Source organism: Melanerpes formicivorus, unplaced genomic scaffold (assembly GCF_026170545.1).
Source record: "Melanerpes formicivorus ecotype bairdi unplaced genomic scaffold, bMelFor1.0.p_v2 SCAF_21, whole genome shotgun sequence".
Classification (NCBI taxonomy): domain Eukaryota; kingdom Metazoa; phylum Chordata; class Aves; order Piciformes; family Picidae; genus Melanerpes; species Melanerpes formicivorus.
Window position 1 is genome coordinate 9,557,840 of NW_027142373.1, and position 26,337 is coordinate 9,584,176.

The 26,337-nt window shown below is 54.0% G+C and overlaps 1 protein-coding gene across 5 annotated transcripts in view; it reads left to right on the forward strand.

The window, feature by feature from the left end:
- MXRA7 (matrix remodeling associated 7) overlaps positions 1-25,762 on the forward strand; it is a 32,401-nt gene extending 6,639 nt beyond the window's left edge. The window contains exons 2-7 of one of the 5 annotated variants that reach the window (XR_010988901.1): positions 1,385-1,486; positions 3,119-3,179; positions 8,691-8,790; positions 11,081-11,118; positions 11,276-11,356; positions 18,482-18,498. Coding sequence is in view for 4 of the 5 variants with exons in the window: in XM_068151441.1 (XP_068007542.1) it covers positions 1,385-1,486; positions 3,119-3,179; positions 8,691-8,790; positions 23,309-23,423 (378 nt within the window). In the remaining variant the exon portion in view is untranslated. Of the gene's footprint in view, positions 1-1,384; positions 1,487-3,118; positions 3,180-8,690; positions 8,791-11,058; positions 11,119-11,275; positions 11,357-18,481; positions 20,265-23,308 lie in introns of those variants that run through there. The other 4 variants (XM_068151442.1, XM_068151445.1, XM_068151441.1 and 1 more) reach the window with 4 other exon arrangements.
- Positions 25,763-26,337: the final 575 nt, after the last annotated feature.

Genomic DNA, 26,337 nt, shown 5'->3' on the forward strand with positions numbered 1-26,337 from the left:
GGCCTGGGCAGCCTGTGTCAAGTCTCCTCCAGATGCTCTGGGATAATGACGTGCGTGGGCTCCCTGCAGAGCTCCTTGCTGCCTTTTTTGTCATGCAGGGAAGCTTTCCTCCTCGGCTCGCAGCCATGGAGAGATGCTGGCTTGCAGGCTGAAGGTCAGAGCACTCCAGTCCCTGCTTCTCCAGCAGCTCCTGCTGCCTTCTAGCCCTGGCCCCACACTTGCCTTGCCCCCCACTACTCAAAATAGTCTCCTTGCATTGTCCTGGGCTCTGCTGCTTCTAGAAGAGCAGTGCCTGGGATGCCATTGTGTCCTCTTTGGTTGTTAAGTCTCCCAGGTGTGGTCCTCATGCCTTCCTCCTCCATTTTTGGGCTGCAGGATGCTGCCCTCTTGCAGAGCATCCCGTGGCTCTTGCCCCATGGCTGCAAGGGGAACTGCCACAGCAGCAGCCACAGCCATGGCCGGGCTGAGGAGCCCTGGCGTCTGGGGACAGGCTCCCTGGGGGACGTGGGATGCTGTCCTGTCTGCCCCAGCTGCCAGGGGCTGTGGGCACAGCCAGGCTCAGGGTGGGGGGTGTACCCCTGCTGATGGCTTCTCAAGGCAGCCCAGAGGCTGCTCCCAGCCTGGCACTGGCACCTCACTGCAAGGCCAAGGGACGCAATGTCCCTGCTCCCTGCCCACGCACATCCTCCTCCACGGCTGCCCTCCTGGCACAGCCAGCAAAGGTTCAGCTCAGAAGGGTTTGGGCTGGGAAGGGGCAGGGGAAGGAAAGCTTTGTACTGGGGGTGAGGCTGATGTGGGGCTGAGAGGTCAGGGAGGTCCCAGTTCTGGGACTGCAGCTGAGGGACAGAAGAGTCTCAAGGGGGTTGTTACCCTGCAACGGAGAAAGCAGCTGGCAGTGCACCCTGCAAGTGCTACAGAGCTGAGCACACTGTGCTGTGCTTCTCCCCTGCCTTCCTGCCAGCCCTCATCTGCTGCATCAGCATCCTGGGGAGCTGCCTCCAGCCTTGCCAGGACACTCAGACATCTGTGCCCAGTGCTGGCCGAGCTGCTCCTTCTCACTCGTGGCTCCTCATGTCCCAGTCCCATGGGCTGGGGCTCCTGCAGGACCTGGAAGAGGGGAGACTGAGAGTGGAGATTAGGAAGAAACTCTTTCCAGTGAGGGTGGTGAGACACTGGAACAGGTATTCCAGGGAGATTATGGATACCCTCTCCCTGGAGGTGTTCAAGGCCAGGTTGGATGTGGCTGTGAACAGCCTGGGCTGGTGGAAGCTGTCCCTGCCCATGGCAGGGGGGTTGGAACTGGATGATCTTTAAGGTCCCTTCCAACCCAAACCATTCTATGATTCTATGATTTGTGCTCAAAGGTTTTTTTCCCTCTTTCCAGATACCACCTTTGGGTGCCTCACCTGGGTCCAGCCATGGGCACACAGGACAAGTGGAGGATGGATGTGACCATGCAGCACTTTCCAGCAAGGAGAAGGAGGAGGTGTGTGGGACAGAGAACCAGGGGGTGGCACAAGGGACAGTGCAGCTGGTGTCCCTGCAGGGCTGGCTCATCATCTGCTGGTAGCAGTGGCTGTGGAGAGGACAAAGGTTGCCTGCTGCACTCCCCAGGGTTGGACTGGGTGGGCTCTTAATGTCTTGGTCCATTTAAAGCAGAGAGAAGCAGTGGCAAGGCTGCAGATGTGCTCTGGGGTGTGCAGAGAATCAGTGGGGCCATGCCAAGGGAGCCTGGGGGCTGTGGCAGTGTGGCAGCAGCGGCTGCAAGCAGCCCTGGCGAGGCAGATGGAGGGGAGGTCGAGACTGGGGCTGCAGCATGGGGGGAAGGGAGGTGCTGGCATCTGCCTCTAAGCCATCCAAGCAGAAGTATGTTGAGCTGCAGTGAGCTGGCTGCCACGAGGAGGGGCTTTCCAGCACAGCCATGGCATGTGGCTGTGGCCTGCCAGCCTGGCATCCCCGGCATCTCTGCTCCCATCAGATGGTTCTTCCTCTGGGCTGCAGAAGAGATGCCTGCCTTCCTCAGAGGTTTGGCACCCAGGTTTTCTACTTCTTTCCACTGGTAAATGCTCAGTTTCTAATGCCTAGGCAGAGAACAGGTTAAAATATCCCTTCCTGTGCCTGGTGTCAGGTGTCCCTGGGGGCATCCTGGCTCCCAGGGAGATGTGATGGGAAACTGCTGCCCAGGCCTTGGGGCTGAGTCACCAGGGCTGAGCATCCTCTCCCTGCTCCCTCCCTGAGGCTGCTCCTGTGGGTGCTCTCCCCACTGCCAGCCACCCCCAGAGGAGAGCTGGGTGTCGGGTGGGAAGTGCCCAAGTTTGGAAGCGGTGCCCAAAATAGCGGTGGCTGTGGAGGGCGGGGGTCTGGGTGCCAGCTCCTTCTGGGGAGCTGCAGAACAGGGTGGCAAGAAGAAGCCAAAGGGCTGTGAATAATGCACATTCCTCACTGATGACAAACTAACCTACTTCTGGGCTGCAGGCTGTGCTCCAGCAGTTTATCTCCTGTGCATTGCAGAGCCAGCGCCCAGCTCTGCACAGCCTCCTGCTCAGACCATCTTCATTCCATGGAATCATAGAATGGGCAGGGCTGGAAGGGGCCTCAAGCATCAGCCAGCTCCAAACCCCCTGCCATGGGCAGGGACACCTCACACTACAGCAGGCTGCCCACAGCCACATCCAGCCTGGCTGCAAAACCTCCAGGGCTGAGGCTCCCACCACCTCCCTGGGCAACCTGTGCCAGGCTCTCACCACCCTCATGGGAAGAATTTCTTCCTAGCATCCAATCTGAATCTACCCAGTTCTAGTGTTGCTCCATTCTCCCAGTCCTATCACTCCCTGACACCCTCAAAAGTCCCTCCCCTGCTTTCCTGTAGCCCCCTTCAGAGACTGGAAGGCCACAATAAGGTCCCTGCCACTGACCAGGGGAAGGGAACCAGACTAGTGAATCTCACTCAGTAACCAGGATCCTTTTGGCCTGTTCTGTGAAGGAGGCAGGGAAGGGGTACCCAGCCCTCACCCCAGTCTCTGCCTCCCTGTCCTGTGGGCTCTGGTGTCCCAGCCAAATGTGGGTTCTTTAGCACAGTACCTTCTCCTCATGGCTGCTCTGGTTTTGGCTCCTCCAGGAGGAAGACCTGGACTCAGAAAATGAGAAGCTGGAGGTGAGAGAGGCGGAGGATGAGGATGGTGAGTACCAAGCAAGCCAGCACTCTGCAAGGAGGGCACAGGCAGGTCTGAGGGGCTGAATCCCAAAGTGCTTGGGGGTGGTCTCCTTCCTCCAGGACGTTCCTACCCTGGCAGCTGTCCCTCTTTTGTTCCCCAGGTGCCCTTGGGCTGTTTGCTGCGGGGTAGCTGTGTGATGAAGCTGCCCCAAAAGCTCCTTGCTCACATCCAGGAGGATCTCCGGGGGCTTTAGTCAGAGCCATGTTTAACTGATTAGCCAATTAGTTGATTGGAAAATGATTAATTGACTAATTGGAGTGACAACTGCCGTGCTTGTAAGCAAATGAAGCAGATGGTGCCATGAAGAGTGTGTGTCTGGAGGGGCCTCTGCCCTCCTCAGTGGGCCTGGAGAAGCTGGGATGTCCCCAGGAGCCTCTGCCTGGGGGTGGCTGGGGGCAGGAGGAGAGCTCAGGGTGTTCCCCCTGCCCTGCCCCACTTCCCTGCTTGCTCTTTGTAAGGTGCTGTGTGGCAATCCCCAGCTCAGGAGGATTACTCCTAATGCCACAGAATCAAATTGTAATCCTGGTGCTGTGCCCACGAGGTGGGGGAAGAGCCTCTGGGGTGGGGGCTCCCGAGAGACACTCAGCCCACCCTGCTGGGCTTCCTCACAGCACTGGTGGTCAGGGGGGTACCAGGTGGGACTGCAGCAGAGCTGCTTTGAGGAGGGATGGATGTATCCTGCCCAGTGGGTGCTCAGTAATGCTGCTCTGCCAGGGTCTGTCTCCTTCAGCCCTGCTTGAGAGCTGCTCCAGCACTGTTATGCACACCCTGAGGTGGCTGTGTCTTGGCATCTGAAAGAGAAAGCTTCTGGCCATGAGTCACAGCTAGCCCAGCACCCTCCCTGAGCATCTCCTGCAGACAGCCACCAACTCCCCTTCTGAATCACTTGCACCATTTCTGAAATGCTTTGTAACAGGACTGGACACAGTGATGACTCATCCTGAGGAGGAGGCAAATGGTGTGCCGCTGGGAATAGCAGCAGTGCCCTGGCTTTGCTGGGGAGCAGCCTCACTCCCTCCCTCATGGCCCTGCTGAGCACACAATCATAGAACCAACCAGGTTGGAAAAGACCTCAGAGATCATCAAGTCCAACCTATTACCTAATCCCTCCTGACAACTACACCATGGCTCCAAGTGCCACAGCCAAGCCTTTTTTGAACACCTCCAGGGATGGTGACTCCACCACCTCCCTGGGCAGCACATTCCAGTGGCCAATTTCTCTTCCTGGCAAGAACTTTCTCCTCACCTCAGCCTATACTTCCCCTGGCACAGCTTGAGACTGTGTCCTCTTGTTCTGGTGGTGGTTGTCTGGGAGAAGAGACCAACCCCCACCTGGCTACAACCTCCCTTCAGGGAGTTGTAGAGAGCAAGAAGGTCTCCCCTGAGCCTCCTCTTCTCCAGGCTAAGCAACCCCAGCTCCCTCAGCCTCTCCTCACAGGGCTGTGCTCCAGACCCCTCCCCAGCCTTGTTGCCCTTCTCTGGACACCTTCAAGTCTCTCAATGTCCTTCTGAAATTGAGGAGCCCAGAACTTGCTGAGGTCCTGGCTCAGCTCAAGCCGCTGAGCTCTGCCCGGTGAGCCCACAAGGAGAGAGGGATCACAGAGGCTCTGTCACCAGCCTGGGAAGCTGCTGGAGTGGCCAAAACCACCAAAGCAACTTTCTCCCACTTTCAGACACATTGGCTTGCAGGGAGCTGGCAGGGAGCATGCTGGAGTGAGCACATTGAGGGGAGAGGTTGGGCTCTTGGGGCTGCTCTTGCCCTGCCAGCCCCAGGTCACAGTGCTGGCAACGTGAGGGCAGAGCCATCAGACACAAATGTTTTCTTTAATGGGAACCCAGGGAGGCTCTAAGTAGGTCACCTGGTGTTTCTGTGGTGGCTCTGCTGGCCATGTGAAATCTCAGCCTCCCCTTTTCTGTGCCTTCCTTGGAGTTGGTTTTCAGCCTGCAGAAGAAAGTTCCTGAGCTCTGAGAGCAGCCAGAGGGTTCCAAAGCCACAGCCTGGCTCCACTTGGAGCCACAGCACGTGGGCAGGGAGATGGGTAGGTTCCTGTCCTCCCCCTCCCCTTATTCTTTTCGGCTGGGGTGACAATTAAACTGCCCTTGTGGGGCCAGGCAAACCCCCAAATCTCCACTGACTTGGCAGAAAAAAAGCCACGGGGGGGAAATGATCTCCATTGTCCTTGCAAGCAGGCGAGGCAGGCAGAGGTGAGCAAACAGCTCCTGCTCTGCAGCAGGGTAAGAAACAGGATGTTACACCCTCTGCTTTTATTCTTTGCCTGAATATCTCCCAGGGCAGCAGGCAGCTGAATTCTCTTTCCATGCACTCTTCTGGCCACCCAGGGGGCTGATAAGCCACAGCATTCCTGCTCCTTTCCAGCTGGCCAGGCTTCTTTGGCTGCCCCTTCAGAGGGTTTTTCCCACCAAGGGAAGTGGGACACGGCCAAGCTGAACCTCCAGGGCTGTGGGACTGGAGTGCTGGCGTTTGGACACTCGTGAAGGTGCTAGCAAAGGGCTTGCCTCATTGCTCCCCCGGGAGCTCCCATGGCATTTGGGGATTAGAAGGCGGCTCCGGCTCGGGAGCTAAGCAGTAATCCAACAGGAATCCACCAGGATGCCTCAGGCAAGCTCCCCAAGTTTAGGGACGTGGAGAAGGACACAGAACTCTTGGAGTGAGTCCAGAGGAGGGCCACAAATATGGTCCAAGGGCTGCAGCACCTCTGCTGTGAGGATAGCCTGAGGGAGCTGGGGGTGTTCAGCCCAGAGAAGACTCCAGAGGGACCCTCTAGCTGCCTGCCAAAACCTGGAGGGATCCTACAGGAAGGCTGCAGAGAGACTTTTCCTGAGGGTGTCTAGAGACAGGACAAGGGGGAATGGTTTGAAGCTGAGTGAGAATAGGGTTAACCTCAATCTTAGGAAGAAGTTCTTCAGTACAAGGATGGTGAGACTCTGGAACAGGCTGCCCAGGGAGGCTGTGGATGACTCCTCCCTGAAGATGTTCAAGGCCAGGCTGGATGAGGCCTTGAGCAGCCAAGTCTAGTTGAGAGGTGTCCCTGCTCATGGTGGGGAGGTTGGAGTAGATGAGCTCTGAGGTTCCTTCCAACCTGAGCCATTCTGTGACATAGAGAGGCAGGGGGCACAGTGGGTATGAGCAGGGAGGACAGTGGGTATGAGCAGGGAGGGCAGTGGGTATGAGCAGGGAGGACAGTGGGTATGAGCAGGGAGGGCAGTGGGTATGAGCAGGAGGGACAGTGGGTATGAGCAGGGGGCACAGAGGGTATGAGCAGGGGGCACAGAGGGTATGAGCAGGGGGCACAGAGGGTTCATGCAGGGGGCACAGTGGGTACATGCAGGGAGGAGGGTTGTGTTGAGTCCCCAGCCTGCTGCCATGGCTGCAGGCATGCTCCATGTGCTGGCAGCAGTGACCTTGCAGTGGGTGGCACACTCAGTTCTGAGCAGACCTTGTTTTGCAGCTCTCACATTTCCCCACCCACAACAGGAGGCCCTGAGCAGCCCTTTGCACGAAGGTCCCCGAGGCCTGGGAGAGCTCTGGCAGCAGCTGAGGGTGTGGAGGAGCTTGGGGTTGGGCAAATCACTAAATCAAGCAGCTGACCTTGGGCACAAGGAGAAAATCCTTGGGAGCGGTATTGAGTGGGAAAGAGAGGGAAGCTGCTGCTGCTGCTGAAGCCTTTGGGTGTGGGGAGGGGAGGAGAGGGGCTGGGGGGGTTCATTTTGGCAGGTAGAGGAGGAGAGGATCACAGGAGCACAGAATTGCCTGGACTGGAAAAGACTTAAGATGACAGAGTGCAACCAGCAGCCTAACACTGACAAGTCCTTGACTAAACCACATCCCTCAGCACCACAACTACACAGCTCTTAAATGCCTCCAGGGATGGGGACTCCACCACTTTCCTGGGCAGCTTATTCCAATGCCTGAGAACCCTTTCAGTGAAGAGTAACATCCAGCCTGAGCTTCCCTTGGTGCAACTGAAGGCCATTTCCCCTTGTCCTATCTCTTGTTACCTGGGAGAAGAGACTGACCCCCACCTTTCCACCACCTCCTTGCAGGGGGTTGTAGGGAACCTCCTTGTCTCCAGACAAAATGAATCACATCTAATGAAGGTGGTGCCTGTAATAGCAGTGGGGAGGGTTGGAAGGGGCTTCCCAGGTGGCTGGGGAAAGAGGCTGGGTCCATGGCAAATGCACAAGGTGAGGCTTTTCCTCCTGCCACACGATCTGGGGGAGTTTCACCACTTTGGGGGGCTTGCTGCTGCTGCTGCTGGGAGGTATCACCTTGGGTGCAACTGGTCAGGGCCATGCAGATAGCACAGGCACATCATCCTTTTGTGGAGCCCCCAGAGGAATGCCCAGGGCTCTGAGGCTCGGGGGGAGCAGCAGATGTTTCTGGGTGGATGTGGAAACAGCGATGCTGGAGGGCTCGACGTGAAGCAGCTGAGTCCTGCAGTCCTTGGGAGATAGAAGCTGCCAGATAAGCAGCCCACAGATAACCACTGAAGGCAGCTACTCAAAGCAGCCTCTCTTCCTGGGCTGACCTCCCCTGCTGTTGTTTCCTCCCCTCTGCAGGGAGATAAAGCAGGGGAGAGGTTTTTAAAAGCAAACAGTGCTCGGACAAAATCCGATTGGAGAAGGATCAGCTTTGGCTCAGGGTCCATGAGCTTTGGTGCTCTAATTAGCACAGGGCTGAGGCTGGGGAGCTGGGCATGAGAGCACCCCAAGGCCTGGAGAAGCAGACCTCAGCTTCCTCTTCAGATCCATTGGTTGGTGAGAGAGGGACTTGGCCTCAGCTGTGTTGGTGCTCCTGGGGCTCCCTTGGCCCAGCATCATTTGGACTGGCAATGTGGTACCTCCTTTTTGCACACCCTTTGTCCAGGGCTGAAGGAAGGCTGCTGGGCTGCATGGCCTGGGACAGCTTTGCTCATGGCACCATCTGTGAGCCCCAGGCAAGGGAAAGGGCCCCTGGATGAAGAGAGGGAGGGAGGAGGAATGCAAGTCCGGGGAGGAGAAGCAGAAAATGCTGTGAGCTAATCAGGAGAGGATTAGCATATCTTGATAAGCCAAGATGGGCCTGCAGGGCTCTGAATCCAGGAAGAGCAAGAGGTCCCATGCTGCAGGATTCACCTCCATCTGCTTCCAGGCAGGGCTGCTCGCTCACAGCGCTCCCTGCTCCTTCCGGACACAGCTGCAGCCTGGACTCCTGCTGGCCTCTGGCCACCAGCTCCTTGGCTCTCCACTGCACCCCACACAGCCTCCCTGACCCTGCCCAGGCCTTCTGGAGAGGGCAGCTGGATGAGGAGAGGTGTTCTGGGGTGGCACAGAGTTTGGGGTGGGTGTGCAGGAGCAGGGACCAACATGCAGCTCGGGGGACCGAGCCCGCTGCTGTTGATGGTTGCTCTCCAAAGGTCTCTGGCTGATGTGATCTCTTGCTCTTCTTTCTCTCTCTCTCTCTCCCTTCTCCAGCTTCAGATGAGACCTTCTCTTTTAAATACAGTCCTGGAAAGCTGAGGGGAAACCAGTATAAGTCAATGATGACCAAAGAAGAGCTCGAGGAAGAGCAAAGGTAAGCGGAGTTTCCTTTCTCTCCTTGCCCCAGGCCGTCTGGCTGGTGGCCAGCAAGCTGGGTGTGTTCAGACCTCTCTTGCCTCTCCCCGTACTACTCTGGCAACCTAGGGCTCAACATCTTACAGTGCAGACCTCTTCCACCCAGGAAGCTGAGAACAAATAAAGGCACATTGATTTAGGAAATGGAGACACTGTCTCCCTGCATACCTCTGGAGCTGTCCCAGCTCCCTTCTCTGAAGCCTTAGACCAAAACGTCCAGCTGATGCAAGCTGGTGTGGTTCCCCTGGTCCCATGAGCACCACACTGACCTGCTCTATTCCCCCTTTACCTGTGGATGGCCTCCAGACTGAGGACATGGGCATAGCCCAGAAATTCTGGAGCAGGCTGAGTGAATGTGGAGCTTTAGAGTTCACTGTGGTGGGGCTGAGCCTGGGAAGGTCTGTCCCCAGGGCTGGCTCCTCAGCAACAAGTGGTGGGGCCTGCTGGAGATGGAGAAGTGTCCATCTCACACCTCCTCCTAAAGTTTCCTCCTGAGCCTGAGCCCTGCATGAAGAAAGGAAGAGCCTGTCCTGTTCTAGCTCACACTTCCCAGCCTACCCACGGGGAACCAACCCAAGCCTGGCACCTCCAGCTGTGCAGCCCTGCCCAAGCCAGTCTGTGCTGTCAGAGTGAAGTTCCTGCCCACGTGTAGGAGGAGTCCTTCAGCCCACACTAAAGCAGAGACATTAAACCCCCAGCCGAGGGCTTAGCTGTGGTTTTTTTTCCTTCCTCTTTGTGGGGGAGGGGAGGCTGGGCCTTCTCTCTCAAAGCCACCACACCTTCCAAGCAGGCTGCTCCCCAGCAGATGTGTGCAGCTCACACCCCTTCCCTCTTGGGATCTCCCAGTGGTGGCTCAACAGGCCTGGGAGATGTTGCTCTCTCCACTGCTGTCCCAAGGGCTGTGAGACCAAACTGCCTGCCCAGTGGTGTGCACCCCTAGGAGCTTGCCAGCCCTTGCCCATGATGCCATGGTCTAAGCACCACCACAACTTCCATGGTGTAAAGGCCTTATGTGGACCAAGTGGCAAGCTGAGCACAGCAGGGAAGGCAAAGGCTGCAGGGATCACACCTTGCCCCTGAGCCAGGCATGCTCCTGCTGGCAAACCTTGCCCTGAGGCCCCTGGGCAACATCTCTGCATTGCCAGGGGCTGGGCAGGGCTGTTCTCCATGGCATCAGCAGGGCATTGCAGGGCAGTGACAGTCCAGAGAGCTGACCCTGACACACTGTGGTCCTGGGGAAGACTCAGGTGGTGCAGAGGGCTCAGTGCAGGCTGCCTTCACTGGCAGAGCCTGCAGGCATTCTTTCCACACCAAACCCAAGGAAACCTGTCTTCCCCTTCTCCCCTGGCTTCTTGGCTCCCAGCTGTCTTCAGAGCTTGGGCTTCACCAGCCTTACAGCACTGCCAGGAGCAAAGATCTACAAGGGCTGTATGCTCTGGGGTCAGCAATAGGAATGAGCTGTGGTTTCCTCTGGCACAGGGTGGATTCTGCATTAATGGCATCAGGAGAAATGTTTGCTTGCTTTCTTTTGTGATGTCTTTATTGTGCCTGAAAGCCCCCAGCCCCTCAACTGCTGGGCAGGTGCCACTGTGTGTTTCACCTGGGGAGGGTGGTGGTGGTGGAATGAGCTGGGTGAATGTGAGAGGAAACCCATGGGGCTCAATGGAAGTGGCTTTTCAGGATCCTGCTAAGCACCAACACCCGAAAATCTACCTGCAAGAGGCAAACTCAAACTCTCTGCACCCAGAGAGCTCCATCCAAAGCAGCTGAGCAATTGCTGCTTGGGTTCCCAGGGCCAGAAGTCCTGTAGGGCTGGGGCTGGTTCCTCTGTGGCACCACATGCTCCTGCTGTCACCTGGGGACACTGAGGGGAGGTGGGGGTGTTGTGCTGAGCAGTGTAGCACAGGCTGTGGGGGTGATGGAGCTTTGCTGGGCACGAGGGACCTCTCAGGCATCGCTGCTCACGGCTGGAGCGGTGCCAGGGTAGGGCAGTGCTCCTGGAGCTGATGGGACAGTGGCTGGGCAACAGGTCCCATGCAGGCTCTCAGCAGTCTTCCATGCTGAGGGCCACTGGCAGCTGTGTTTCTCCTCCTGCTCCTTTGTTTTCTTCTCTTCCATATTTGTGTTGTTCATTTCTCTAAGGCAGCTTTGTGATTTTTCATTTTCTTCCTGTGTGTCTTGCTTTGTTGCTGGCTTAATTTTTTTCCTCCCCAAACCTTCACTGCAGCATCAGCAGCTTCTCATTTCAGGCCTGGCAGGTGGTGCAAGGGGGCAGGGCTGCTGCCAGGTAAGCTCCCAGGCGAGCTGAGCGCAGCAGCTCAGCCCACTCCTGCATCCTTCTCCCTCATCAGTCCCAATCCCTCCTCCCAACTCCATGCACCCCTCCCCCCCCCAACCATGCTGCTGATCTGCTGTGACCCAGGTTTGCCACCTTTATGTTGCAGGATTGAGCTGACCTCTGATCTCACATCTCTGTAGCAAGTACCTTAGGTCCTGGGCCACAAACATTCTTGCAAATCCTTTTGGTAAGGACACTCTTTGCTAGCGGTAGTGGTACCCCTGCTAACATCTGCTCATGTGGTTTGGGGGGGTGGGGGAAGCTGGGCTTCATTTTTCTGGGGTGGGGAGGCTTTGTTTCTGAGCTGTAGATGACTGCCTGCCCCACCTTCCCCCCCACCTCCTTTCCCTCTCCCTCCTCATGACAGATGAACGAGTCCATTCCCCTCTGCCTCCATCTCACTTGCCACGAGTGCTCCGAGGGCAGCAGGCACTCTTGGTTCAGATGCTCAGCTCTTCCATCTGAGGTGCCTGAAGGGGGGCATCCCATGCCCTCTTATGTTCATGGAGTTGGAGAAGCAGGGCTGCTGAGTGAGGGGGTTGTTAGTCCTAAACTGAGCCAGGCTTAGCCTTGGCTTTTGGGCTGTCACTCCTCTGCTTTTCCAAAGGAGCAGCAGGTCCCCAGGTGAAGCAGCTTGGAGACCTCCTTGTGGCCTTCCAGGATCTGAAGGGGGCTCCAGGAAAACTGGTCCTTTTAGGGTGTCAGGGAGGGATAGGACTGGGAGCAAAACTAGAAATGGGGAGATTCAGATTAGATGTTGGGAAGAAGTTCTTCCCCATGAGGGTGGTGAGAGACTGGCACAGGTTGCCCAGGGAGGTGGTGGAAGCCTCAGCCCTGGAGGTTTTGAAGGCCAGGCTGGATGTGGCTGTGAGCAACCTGCTGTAGTGTGAGGTGTCCCTGCCCATGGCAGGGGGGTTGGAACTGGCTGAGCCTTGAGGTCCCTTCCAGCCCTGCCCATTCTATGATTCTGTGTAAGCAACATCCCAGAAGTGCAAAAGGGTCCCCAAGGCTCCCTTGGGGCAGCTTGTGTTGATGAGTAATCCATGAGTGCCAGGGCAGGGACTCCTGATGTTTGGAGGTGCCATTCACTGAAGGAATTCCCTGCCTCTCCCAGGGCTTCAGGCAGGAGAGGACAGGCATGCAGCAGACTGAGTTATTTAACCACCACCCCACTTCTGCTCTAACCTGCATCACTCCAGAAGCTGTGCTTGTCTTGCCAAGTATTCAGTTGAATCTTGTGGCTTCAAACTGGAGCTAAATCTGGACTGAAAGGGGAAAGAATGTGACCTTTACTGAGTGATGCAACTTCCTGCTTCTGGTTATATCAGTCTTAAAAAAATAGAGGGACTGTTCAGGGAGGGAGGAGAGCAGCCAATCTAGCTGGCAAATGCATCTGCTCAGGTGGTGGCTGTGCTGGAGCACACCTGGTGGCTCACCAGTACTGCTGGAACAGAAGCACGTAGCATTTGCTCCCCTGGGGGAGAAGAAAAGGCTGGGCAGGAAGGGGAAGGGTGCAAGGGAAGGATGCAGCCCTTCCCCAAGCCAGCACAGTGTCTTTCCCAAATCCTTCTCTTCTGCACCTGAGGCTTTTGGCCACTTGTTGCCAGCTGCAGCTGCCACACAGCAAAGTCCCAGAGAAGTGACTCAGCAGTGCATCTCATCCCAGTTCAGACAGGGCTGAGCTGTGCAGGCGTGAGACACAGCCCACAAGGGCTGACTGTGAGGTGTTGCTGACCTGGCTGGGTGCCTTGTGCAGATGAGGGAGGAAGAGGAAGGGCTCCCCGGTGTGCCTTCAGGGCCTATCCTACATGGATGGATCAAAGTGGTCTCTGCCAGTTGCTCTTCCAACCTCCCTTGATGGTTAAAGAGGGCAGTGGGGTTTTTTATTGAGTTAGGAAGGAGGATGACCAGGACTCTGTTGAGCACTGGCAGCTGCAGCTGGGCTCCACTCATAGGAGGAGAGAAAACAGTCATGGGAAAGGACTCCCTCGAGTCTCTCTTTCCATGAGGCAGAGCAGGTCCCAGCCAAGTCTTGGCTGGCCTCAGTGATGCCAAGGGGTTGAGCTCCCTGTGCTCTGCACTTGCCACTCTTCACTAGGTGTGTTGGCTGGAGAAAGGAGAGCAGACCCCATCTGACAGTCTCTGGAAAGGGCTCTCCTCTCTGTCCTTTCTCTTGTTTCTGGCATTTAGGAAGAGGTGAGGGTGGAGAGTCAGAAGCTGCCCCATGGGGCCTCAGCTAGAACATCCAAGTGAATGGCACCAAACTGTTCAGACATGCTCTGCAGCTTGCAGGTGCACTCATGCTGATCCCCCAGAGCACAGCTCAGTCTCTGTAAGGCTAAGGAGAAGCTTGGGATTGATTGCCCAGATTCCCTGGCTAATGGGCTCAGTTCCAACAGCCATTTGTCCCATTCTAGGAGCAAATTCTCCTGCCTCTCAATCCTCTCATCCCCTGGCCAGCCACGGGTGGGCTGAGGAGACACTGCTTGAATCCAGACTTAGATTTAAGCCCCAGGCTGAACTGCAAGCTGGGCTATTTTGCCAGGAGAATTGGATGGCTGTAAATCTCATGCTCAGTCCTTCTCTTGGTGGCAATTTAGCAATGGGAACTGGGTTCAGAGTGCCTCTTGGTGATGAGGCGCTGAACAAAGCTGGGCTTGGATCCTGGAGATTCAGCAAGGCAGGGTGCCCTGGACAGACTGGCTCTAAGGAGTGGCAGGGAGGAGAGACCTTTCCCTGCTCTGACAGCCATTCTGGAACAAAGTGGGGATGCAGCTGTGGCTCGAGGGAGGACCATGCTGAAGCTTGGGTTTGAATGAGACAATGCTGGTGCTGACAGCCGTGGAGCATGCAGGGCAGGAAGCAGCTGCAGGGCTTCAATCATTGTGCTCATAGACTTGGACCTGGTTTGAACATCTCCACTGCTGCTCCTTGAAAAAAGAAGTGGGTGGACTGGACTGGGGGAGGCTGCATTTCAGGAGAGCTCTCCATCAGCATCTGTCCCTGTCCACCCCCTGCATTGCCATCACATAGCCCTGGCTCGCTTGCTCTCTCCCTCCTCCGTGTAGCATGGGGGCTGGGCCTCTTTCTCCTCCCTTTCCTTCACCCCCACCCAGCAGCTTTGCTGTCCTGTCCTGTCCTCCCTGCCCTGTCCTGTCCAGCATGGTGCTTCTTTTTGACTGTGGGAAACTGGTAAGTTTGGGCTTTCTATGGGGTTTTATTGTTTGTTTGCTTCTCATCTTCTGCAGCACAATAGTCACCCTGGGCTGAGGGAGGAGTTAGCAGCAAGGGGCTGCAAAGCCGAGGGCTATGGGGACTCTTCAGGTCAGCTTGGCCACTGCTTCACTGCAGCCACCAGCCATGGGGATGGCACTGACTGCTGTCAGCCACAAAGCATGAGGCAGGACTCTTTCCCACCTGCCTCTTGTGGGACAGGGGCACTGTGTGTCTGGGGGTCCCTACTGAGCTCCCTCAGCTCTGCTGCTCCCTCCCTAGGAGCCAGACTCTGCTTGTATGAGGAGGGAGGCTCCTGAGGCTCCTGTGGCACAGTGCTGTGCCCTGACTCCACCACATCCCCAGGGAAAAACTCCTCTGACCTAGGAGATGTCTATGAACTTGAGCTCTGGCCCTATTTATAGAGCATCTGATTGAGTCCCCATCTGAGTCCCCATGATGCCTCCCTTGGAAACCTGAGCAAAGGGAGTCCAGGAGGGCTCCTTTCCCATCTCCTCCTCTCCTATCCCACAGAGGAAGCTTTGGCAGACTCCACAGTAGCCTTTGCAGGGTGTGTCTCTGCCCCTACCCTGGCATGAGATTTCAGACCAGGCAGCAGCTCTGCTTGAGCTCCTTTTATTTTGGCTCAGGGCCTGAATTGTCCTAGCTTGTGGCTGCTTCTCCATGTCTCCCTCACCCAACACTCACAACTTGTCTTCATCTGCTTCTGCTTAATGCCCTGCAGCATGGGCAGCTTGCTGCTCTCTATCTGCTAACCCTCTGGGTGCCTGGCTCTGCCTCTCCTGCAGCTCCTCTGTGGCTGGGGGACACCAAGGGCTGCAGGGAGCTGGAGCATCACACTAGGCTGGGTACAAACTGGTAGCCAGGGAGCTGGAGCACTCTCACTGAGTGCTGGAGGGAAAAGCAGGCTGGAACATCCATGGCTTCCCCCACTGCTGCAGTGTGGGGCTGGGGAGGTCAAGAGTGTTACAAGGAGATGAACATAGCCCTGAAGGAGGTCATGGTGGCCTCTCAGCTGAGCTAGCTGGGAGCTTGAACCACCTTCCTGGCTGTGGCTGGGATATATGAGAGGCTTGAAACCACGGTGGGCAGTGCCCGCTGTGGGGTGACACAGTCCCCAGCCTCAGTGGCTTCTCACCAGGCCCTATCCTAAAGGCAATGGCACTTGTGCTCCCTGGCCATGCAGGTTCCAGCAGCCTTGACTGCTCTCCTGGTGTTCCTGAGGAGCAGGAGGTACTCCCTGAGGAGCAGGAGGTACTCCCTGAGGCTGAGTGCACCTTTCAACTTCTCTGTCCCACTGGAAGAGCTTCAGATTTGTGTTGCTAGAAGCTGCCTTTGGTACCTCTCACCCTTCTGCTCTTCTCTAAGCACTGGCTCTCTCCCCCTGTTCTGCATTTAAGTCTTCTCTGTGGTTTATGTATTGGTGGAAGCAACTGGCCCATGCCTTTGGGACTGCCAGGAAAGCTTAGATTCAGCATTCCTCATATTCTTCCTGCATTACCCCAGTCTTGGACAAGACTGGCTCGTGGTCACTACCTGAAATGAGATGGTAGCTGTCTGCATGGTAAGGCAGTGGGAAGCAGTGGTGATAGGAGCATCCCCAGCAGTGAGATGGGAGGCAACTGCCTGGGGAGAGCATGACCACCCACTGCCAGGGCTGCCCAGCATCCAGGGCCTTTCTTCATTGCTCTTGATCCTCAAGGGTCAATCCTGGCCTGTCTGCATTGGGTGAGAAGAGTCTGGAGCCAGGTTGCTACCTGCCCTCCTTGCCAGGATTTCAGACCAGAGGTCCCAAGCTGAAGTCCTTCTGCCTCTGCCAAGGGAAGGAGCTGGGAATGCTCCATGCTTCTGAAAATCAGCTGAGTGCAACTGGTCCTGAAAAGGGCTCAAGCAATTACCAGGAGAAAGATGCTCTGGAACCTCCTTAGAGTGGGTCAGGACTCCTTTGGAAAGCTGTAAGTGTATGGATGGGCTACAGGATTTCCTGGCCTGCTGCAGATCTTGCCCAAGAGATCATTGCATATGGAATGCTGCCAGCCCACTCCCTTGGGCAGTGCTGGGATGCTGCTCTTGCTCTCAAAGGCAAGAAGTTTTGTGCCAACTCCAAGGCTGAGTTGGAGTGAAGTGAAGGCTTCTGAGGCTGCCAGAAGGACCTCCCCCCTCCCTTCCATGCTTCAAGGCAAAGCATGATCTTTTGAGATCTTCAGCACTGAGCCTCCCTCATAATCCAGGATCTGCTCTTGTCTGAGCTCCTTGTTCTGCATCTGTTCCTCACCCAGAGCCATGCCCAGCTCAGGTCATACTGTTCACCCACCTGGCCCTCAGCTTGGGCCAGGGCAGAGAGACTTGGACAGTCTGTATCTGAAGAAAGGATACAAACTCCCAGCAAAAGACCCTAACCTGCTTTGATTGATGTGCTGCTGGGTGATCAGGTCGACTTTGTCATCCAGGGTGAATGGGAAGGAGGGAAGAACCAAGGATAAGCAGTGGCTCAATGCTCTCAGCCTCCATCCCAAGCTAATTAAGTCTTTCAGCAGCAATGCCAGAGCTTCTCAGCCTGGAGGGTTTTATGGCCTTGATATCCCCAGTGATAGACTGCTTCATGCTCTTTAGTCTAATCCCCTTCACAGCTTGCTCCAGGAGCAGAAAGGGGTTTTTCTGTTGTGCAGATGGGGAATTTATGGCTCTGACGAACATCCTCCATTAAGTTCATGCTTGGTTTAAGATCTTCTCACCCCAGCTGTCAGCCTGGCCCTGTCCTGGAGGTGAGTATCCCTTCGAGGGGCCTCAGGCTGGAACTGAGCCTTGTCCACCCTCCCTCACATCTTCCCTTGCTCCTACTGCGTCATGCTGGAGGGGACCTCTCCTTCTGGGCCTCTGTGGCAGCAAGCCTGTGCCCTCAGGCACCAAATGTGATTCTGCTTGTGTGACTTGACAGGGTGATGGGGCCCACAGTGCCATGAACCACCCTGTGCAGTTCCCTGTCTTTGTCCTAAGGAGCAGGCCACGGAGCTTCCACAGCGCTGCTTGTGTGACCCCCATCCCATGGGAAGCTTCACCTGCATCTCCCACCCAGGACCCTGGTCGTTGGCTGCACTTGTGAGGCTTCTGGAGGTGGACAAGGGAGGCAGCAATGAGGCTGTAACTTGCCTTCATGCTGTGGTTGGCAGGAGCAGGGGGACTTTCAAACAGGGTTCAGGTGTCAGGGACAGTAACCCGACTGAGTTCAGGAGGAATCAGGCTGGGGTGCACCTGGCTGTGTCTGTAAGTGCCCAAGCAATGTGTGTTGTAGCTTCCTTCTGCCTCATGCAGGTCTCTGTGTCCATGGGCAGCTGCCCAACCTGCTGTCACCTGGTTCCTATGTGGATGGTTGGGCCATGAGAGGGCAGAGTGTCTCAAAGGTCCAAGCTGAGAACGAGGCCCACACCTTTTAGTCCTGGCGCCGCTAACAACATGCTGCAAGACCTCAGGGAGTGCTCAGATATCCATCAAACATAGCTAATCAGCTCACCCTCCTTGCCTAGGACACTGGGAGAGCTTCCCATCAAAAGCAAGCCTTGTGACCTGCAGAGAGTCTGGGGTTTTTTGCCTCTTCACTTGAACAGCCACATCTGTAGGAGGACTGAGAAAGGCTGACCTGTTCAGGCACACTGCCCTGTGAAACCAGTACTCGCTCCCAGCTCTTCAGTGTGCAGCTGGGAAGAGGAAACTGGGCTGGAGAAGGGTGCCAACAGCCCAGGGAGGCTCTGCACAGGGCAGCTGAGGCTTCCAATTAGTTGGGCTTCTCCAGCTCTCACCAGTAGGTCAGGAGGGCTGTAGCAGATTGGGGCAGGATGAGAGGCTTTACACTTCTGATGGGGTACTATCCTGCTGCAGTTGATGAAGCAAAGTGTCTCCTTCTTAGAGGCCTGAGGTTTGCCAACAGACTTGTTCTGCCCTGAGGTGGGAAGCTGTCTTCTCTTCCCCCCACCACACACACTGAGTTTTCCCCCTTCTGGTTTATGTGAATACTAATGAGCCAACTTGAGGGGTGAAATGACTGAAATGATTTCTCTTCTCTCCCTGTTTCTCTTTGCAGAACTGAAGACTATATGAAGTTGTCCCTAGCCTCCTCCTAAAGGCATCCCTTGGCATCCTTAAAGGCTTGAGAGAAATACCAAAACCAACCAAACACACCCATAAGAGAAATCCATAAACCCTCAAAACTTGGGATCCCCTCTTGGTCTGAAGTTGAGTTCTTCAAAACCTCCTGTGGTGTCAAGTTTGAGGAGAACCTGTTGTGTGGTTCCATGGGCTGGGGCTGGGCCCAAGCAGGGACTTGAGTTGTGTTTGGGGGGCTGGGATGAACCTTCCCTCCCTCTCCCCTAAACAGAACCCAAACTGGACACTAACAGTGCACAGCCAGTCTGTTAGTTGTGTTCATTACCATGCATTAGGTTTGCCATGAAACCTGGGTTGTTCCTTTCTTGGGGTGGGCCAACAACAGATCTTCTCCCAGACCAGCCTGGACCTTATACCAGACTAGCAAGTTAGTTCTCCCTGGGGCCAAACTCCTCTTTACTGTTGGGGGTGGGAACTGCCTGTGATCTCAAGTGTTGTACAATGCTGCTTTACTCTGAGGGGTGGAGGACAAAGTGGGGTCCAAGTGAGGGATGGCAGATGGACTGACTCAGATACTGCTTCTGTAGTTATTTTAGCAGAGAGCTGATTCTGTAGGTAGAGAGAAGACTTGGGAAGTGATGAAGATTGATAAGTTAACTGTTTTGCTTCTGGTGGTGGGGGCTTAGGAGACCACACTTTGGCTGCTGTTAATATCTGGATTCTCACTATTCCCTACTCCTGTTCCCAAGAGGAGAGACCCAAGGAGACAGCTATAGCATTAGTGGTTCCTTCTGGCTCAGGATGAGAAAGGTGGGGCCCTGGAGGAGACCACCTCCCCATTCCTCTGCCTGCTTGCTGTTCCAGTGCCCTTTTCTCTTGCTACCCTGTGGCTTGTCCACCGGAGCCAGAGCTCAGCGTTGCTTCCTCATCTCTCACATCCAGATGAATTTGGCTGGGTGTGTATCCCTGCTTCAGACACAGCAGGTGTCCCATCAAACCCAGCCAGTCTCTGAGAGTGAGAAGAGGGTCCAAGTCCTCTGGCAATGCTGTAGAAACACCAGGCTGGGTGAGGATGTGTCCTTCAAAGTTTCTCTTTCACTGCCGGACAGCTGCCTCTCAGCTAACGCTGCAAACATATCAGAAACCCCCAACAGGCTGCTTTTGGTTTCCCCTTTCTAATGGCTATGCAGACAATACTTGAAACCTTGCACACAGGTGTCCCTTCCAGCGCCTGGGGTTGGCAAACTCTTCATCTAAAGGGCTCATTTAAAGAACAGCAGGAGGCTTCAGCTTTAGAAGAGGCTGGGGGCTGCCCCTTCCCAGCCGACAACCGCGAGTGTGCGCAGCGGTACCTCGAGTGGATTCGGGCACCTCCGAACCCTCTGCTTCGACACCCCCACCCCGGGTACAGCCACTGTCTGCCCTCGGTGCTGGCTGGCTGACTGTGTCCCAAGCACCCAACTATGCAAAGAATGCCTTATATATGTTGTGTTTAAGTTACCTGGCAATGTGTACATCGAGCAAAGCCTGTAGTTGAGCCCAGATTGTTCTGCTTAGCGGCAGCGAGTCAAACTCTTCCTTCAACTCCAAAGGCTGGCTGGGTCTGGGGGGGGGTGGTGGTGTGTTTTTTTGTTACTTTTGTTTGTTCTGTTTGTTTTGGTTTGTACCTGATGGTGGCTCTTCTGCAGAGGACTGTAATTCTAGTGGCTTGAATCTGTAAAAAATTGCCTTTGTTTGGTCCAATAAACCTTTGAATAGTTGATGCGGTCTGCGGCTCCTGGTCCCTGCCTCCAGCTGCTTTCTCAAGGGGGGTGTGTTGGAAGCTCTGGGCTTTAGGTGAGAGGTGCCTTTCCCTCTCTAAATGATTCCACTGACTTCCTTCACAAGAGAGTCAGGACACTGATGAAAGTCAGGGATTTTTTTTCCCCCCTGTATTTGTGCAGGAGCAATGCAGCAGGCTCCTGGTCATGCCTGGCTGCAGGCAGAGCAGTTAGGAACACTCCCGCTGCAGAGCTCTTCTCAGGGTTTGTGAACCTGGATCTCTAGGAGCTCCTGAGCCAGAGATCTGCTCTCACACACCTATGCTTTGCTGCCCCAAACCTCTACTTGATTGTAAACTGTCTTACAAAGGCCTAAGGGAGTTAAGTGTGCAAATTCAATTGCCTATCAAGAAGAATTAGGCTGCTTGGAAAATCCTTAATGAATCTGTTTTGTTCAGCAATAAGTAAAATCCTGTTTGCCCTCCTGAATCCAAATGGGTTTGAGGACTGCACTTGGGGGAGGGGAGAATGATTGTGAATGGAGTGGGTTTGGGCTGAAATGATTAAGCAAAAATAAAACCCCCAACAAACCAACCTGGAGCACTAACAAGTGGCTTTGCAAGGTCACCTTTGATAGGAGAAGCTGCTTCTTTGGAGCAGTTTCATGGGTTTGATTCCTTACTCTTCCTTCCCAGGCTCTTTTCTCTCTCTTTATCTTTGTTTTGCTCTCCCTTTGTTGTTGCTGTTGTAGGTTATGCAGCACAGAGCAGGAACAGCTTTTTTCTTTCTGGTTTTGTTTTGTTTCCCCCAAATGCAGAGTCAGGATTTTCAAAGCTGAGGGGAGGGGGGGAGCCAAATTGCATCGATGTCGTGCTTAGAAAACCAGGGTGAATGTTGCCTGTGATCTTGATTTTGGGGCTTTGGAGGCCTTTAGGGAGGTTTCAGCAGCTTTAATGTCTGTGAAATAATGAGCAAGGGATGCAGACCTGCATGGAGCACTCCCAGCTGGCAGGCATTTCAGGCAAAGCTGCGTATTGAATTTCTCCAGAGCAGCCTGGAAATGTGCCCACTGGTGCCCAGCGGTGATCTGAAATGAAATATTGATCACTAAGGACCATGCTTCCCCTCCTCTTGTCTGGAAAGGGCAGTGGCATGCCATTGATGTGAGCACACACACACACACACAAAGTACAGAAGAGCCAGACAAACCCTGGTGTTTGACAGCCTGTGGCCACAGCTTTTGTAACCGAAAGATCCCACCTCATTATCAGGATATGTCTGGCCTTAGGACAACTGCCTTTTAATTGCAATAGGAAAGAACTCGCAAATGAGCTTGCTTTTGCCAGCATCTGCTTTGGGTTTTTTCCCTACCCTGCCTGCTGCAGTGGTGATGAGAGGACAGCCTGCTGTTCCTGCTTCTCCTGGGGCTTAGTCCCGGAAAAGGGAAAACGCAGAACTCTCCGGCAGGAGCTCTACATGTGAAGGGTCCTCCCCCTTGTTCCTGTCTCCTTCCACTGATCTTGTTTGTAGTGGTGCTGCTTCTGATGCGTTGATGCTGTCCTCTCCTCTTTCCAAGCAAAGACTGTGCCCTGGTTGTGCCTAGCAATGAGCATTTCTAGCCCTCCCGTTGCTGGAACAGCCAAGGGCTTGTCCACACAGGACGAGCAGGAAGCATACCCCAGGGTAACTGATGGCCTGCATTTAAATGGATTAATTACAGTGGATTAAAGTCCTGTGTGGAAAGCTGTGGCAGGGACAGAGGACTCTTGACAGGGTGAGCATGAGGAAGTAAAAGTCAGTGTCTTTCTAGCCCAGGAGAGGTCTAAAGATGCTAAACTAGCAGGAGGAGCTGGGACTGCAGCAGACCTGTGCTCTGAGCTGCTGAGCTATGGCTGACTTCTGTTCTGTCATTCCATGAATTCTGGCCCCACAGTCAAGTAGGGGCCAAGTGAGCCTTGAAGTACTAGAAACTGCTCCTCCCTTGTTACAGCCATAAAGCACCACACCCTCATTAGTCCTTCTAATCTCACACAGGAGAGTTGGGCATGAGGTGTGCTAGGCCATACTGCAGTCTGAGCTCAGTCAGGTAAGGGACCTGGCAATGGGAACGTAGCAGCCCATGGCCACCACTGACTAGGGCCAAGCTGCACATTTGTTTTGCCCTGAAACATGAGAAAGCTGCATCAGTTCATGAGCTACCTGCAAACAACTGACCCTCCTGTGCTGCCCACATTTCTGTGTCTGAGTGATGCTCCCTAGCTGGATGACCAACATAAGCCCTCCCATAAAGCTTCCTCAAATCAAGCCCTGTGACAGATGTCAATCTTTGTGCTGCATGCAGGACATACAATGGTGAACTGCTGCAGGGTAGGGAAAACATCAGGGTATCATCTGTGATGGGGAGAAGGGAGTTAATCATTTACTGGGGAGCTTTCTAGGGATGGAAATCTGAGCTGGGTGGTCCACTGGTCAAGCTCTGCCCACACAGACATCATCTTGTTGCTGGCCTGGCTACATGAGGCTATCTGTGGCAGATGAACTCTTGAATCAAAACAAATTTCTGCCTGTGGTCCTAGGTTCCAGTGGCTGATCAAAGTCATGTCCACACTAGGAAGTAGTCTGGTCTCTAACCTGTATCTCCAGAATGAAAGGACACTGCTTGCTGATGAAGATTAATCCAGTTTGATGATGGAGTCTGCTAAAGTGGGACATGTTGGTCCTGTGAAATTCCACACGTCAAGTTATCTCTGAAACTTGGAGCATAGATAAGCCCTAAGGAGCTCCAAAGCTAGTGTTAAAGCTGTCTGGTTTATCTCCACACTTAAAGAACTGCACAGAGTCATGCAGGATGATGGGGTAGATGGGAAGGTGGAGGAAGAACCAGAGGCTCTCTCTCTCTTATCTCACATGGGCAGATTTCCTGCAGCCAGCAAGGGTTGTAAAATGACCTCCATTTGGCTTCGTGTTTCATTTGACCATGATGTTCTTGCTCAATGTGCCTTCTGGGGACTGGCTATTCCTACTTCTCCTTTTCTTCTTGACAGGGTTCAGAGAGAGCAGCTGGCTGCCATCTTCAGGCTGATGAAGGAAAAAAGTGACACATTTGGAGAGATGTCTGAAGGAGACATGAAGGAGCAGCTCAGACTGTATGATATATGACCATGCAGCCAGTGCTGTGCCCAAGCCATCCTGGCCCTTATTATGCAGGACACTGGAGGCTGTAGTGCTATAAACATGTTTCAGTAGCTGTGTTGCAGTTCCAGTTTGTTTTGCAGGAAACTATAGGCCTGAGATATTTCAAAACACTTATTTCTCACCTTTTTTTGTTGCTTTACCTTGAAGAGCTATCATGATACTTTCATCTCCTACAGTGTTTTCTTTTACCTCTTTCTGGCTGGGTCCTAGGTCTCAGTTACACAAAGCAGTTAAACTCACAACTTCTTTTTCCTGGCCATGCTTTGTAAACATGAACTTTTAAACCTAGTCTTTAGTAGTCTGACATCTAAAGGAAACCAAAGATGATAGATGTAAAATGAATGTAAATCATAGGATCATAGAGTAACATGGGTTGGAAGGGATTTAAGGAGGTCTGTAAGCTCAACCTCCTGCTCAAAGCAGCATCAGTGGTGAGACCGAGCCAGGTTACTCAGAGCTTTATCCTGCTGGGTCTTGAAAGCCTCCAAGGATGGAGACTGCACAATCTCTCTCCTGGCAGAGAGAATTCTGAACCTACAGATAGAAAACAAATAGCCAAAGGCAAGGCATTAATGCTCCTCACCATGCCATTCTCATCTCCTTGGAAGGAAAGCTTCATCCTCCTTCACGCTGACTCTTTGAAAGAAACCCAAGCTGGTTCCGGCTGACCTCGCTGAGCTCATCTTCACGCCTGAGAAGACAGCAGCTAACACCAACCTGGAAAGAGAAACATCTCTTCACCTCTTGACACTGGTAACAGTAGTACAGAAAGGGTTTTGAGCTGGATTTTTCACAGGGATGATTGTGCCCAGCTCAGATCCTGCTCTAATATAAAAGTGACGTAGGAAACGACACACTGAGGAAAGCTCTTGTGAGTTTATCAAGCATTTGGAACAGTCTTGAAGCATCCTTGGATAAGAGCAGATCAATGAGCATTCCTAGTTTTAAGTGAATATCTTCTGGTGTACTTCCCTCTCCTGTGAAATCCTGTTAAATACTTTATGAGCAGGAAGGATTTTTCTCAGTTTTAGTCACTGCTGATAAAGAGAGGCAACATTTTCTGACCCAGTTTTAGGGAACGATCTTAGGTTTGCTTAAGCCTAAAGATTGGGTTTGCTTTATATTGTGTAATCCTTTCAAGTCTGGGAAGCCAAACATCTCACTATCTGGTCACTGTTTCGTACTACAATACATTCTATAACCCCATACTATTTGGCTCTTAAGAATAATTTTATCTCCTAACTGTTCTCACTTAGACTCATAAAATCATTTTGGTTGGAAGAGACCTTTAAGATCACCAAGTCCAACAGCTACCTGTGTGAAAATTACCTCTTCTTATCCAGCATAAAGGGATTAAGTGGCATAAGGACTCTCATGATATGAAAGCATCATGCTTCCCACAGCCCTAAGCCACAAATTCCTTTGTCAAGCTGTGCAAAGAGAGAGAAATGTAGAAATTCTGTGCATGGAATTTCTCCCTAGCTCAAACCCCAGAGCAGGCTCTTTCCCAAAGCTCTTCCTGAAAGCAAGCACAGAGGAGTTAAGGTTGAGTTGATTTTGAGTCTTTGCCTTGTAGAATTTACAGTTTATTTCCAAAATATTTTTTATATCTCTTCTTTTGCCTTTGGGCCTTCCCCAAGCAGGAACATTTCAGGCTGGGAGTGGGGAGAGACTTTCCTCCAACCCCTCAGCTTCACGTGATGCCAGCAATGCCAACACTGAATAAGGCAGAGCAGCTGGCACCAATCCTGTCCTGCTCATACCAACTCTGAGCAGTGTCACCAAACTGTTAAGATGCTGTTGAGGAGAAGAGAGTGGTGAAAGACCTGTCAAATGAAGCTCAGCAGAAAACCCTCTGCCCAAGGCACGAAATGAAGAGATGTTTGGATGTAAACCCCATGGGGTGCAGCTGGTGCATCCTCTCTGCGTGTAGTTACAAGGCTGAGATGTTTGGCTGTAAGCCCCATGGGGCACAGTTGGTGCATTCTCCCTGCATGTAGTTACAAGGCTGAGATGTTTGGCTGTAAACCCCATGGGGTACAGTTGGTGCATCCTCCCTGTGTGTAGTCACAAGGCTGAGACGTTTGGATGTAAGCCCCATGGGGTGTGGTTGGTGCATTTTCTCTGTGTGTGGTCACAAGGCTGAGATGTTTGGCTGTAAGCCCCATGGGGTACAGTTGGTGCATCCTCCCTGTGTGTGGTCACAAGGCTGAGATGCTTGAATGTAAACCCCATGGGGTGTGGTTGGTGCATCCTCCCTGTGTGTAGTTACCAGGCTGCAATAAAGAGGAGCCCACTGGACACGTCTGTGTGAGTCTGTGGATGGCGGCGGGGAGGGACCTGCAGCCGACTCAAGCGGCCAGCTTCTCATTTCCTTTTCCCTCTGGACTCATCAATATTTACACAGGAAATGTTGCCAGTTGCTGTGGCTGCATCTCCTCTTCTGGGTATTGCCCTTTCAATAACACTGCCTGCTTTTCCTCGGCCTCATGCAGAGCCGCAGGGCACAGCCGCATGAACGCACCTGGGAAGTTGGAGAGCGGGGGTCAGTGTGGGGCCACTGGGGGAAACCCTTCTCCCCACGACAAGCTCTGGGACTGCAGGCATGAGCGGGAGGATCCCGAAACAGTCCCGGCGCTGAGGAAGCTCTCACGGCTTTTCATACCACGGAGGGCTGGTCTCCCGTGAGCACCAGTTCCAGCGCTACCCGGCCCCCGCGGGAAGCAGCGGAGCACGAACGCTGCTACAGCCAGCAGCCCAGGGCCGGTTGCCATTGGATACACGTGTCCCCATTTGGCACCCGTACGGCAACCCTGAACGGGACGGAGTTGTCCCTGGCCGGCCCCCGTAGGGAGACGCTGTGTCAGGGGAGGGGCTG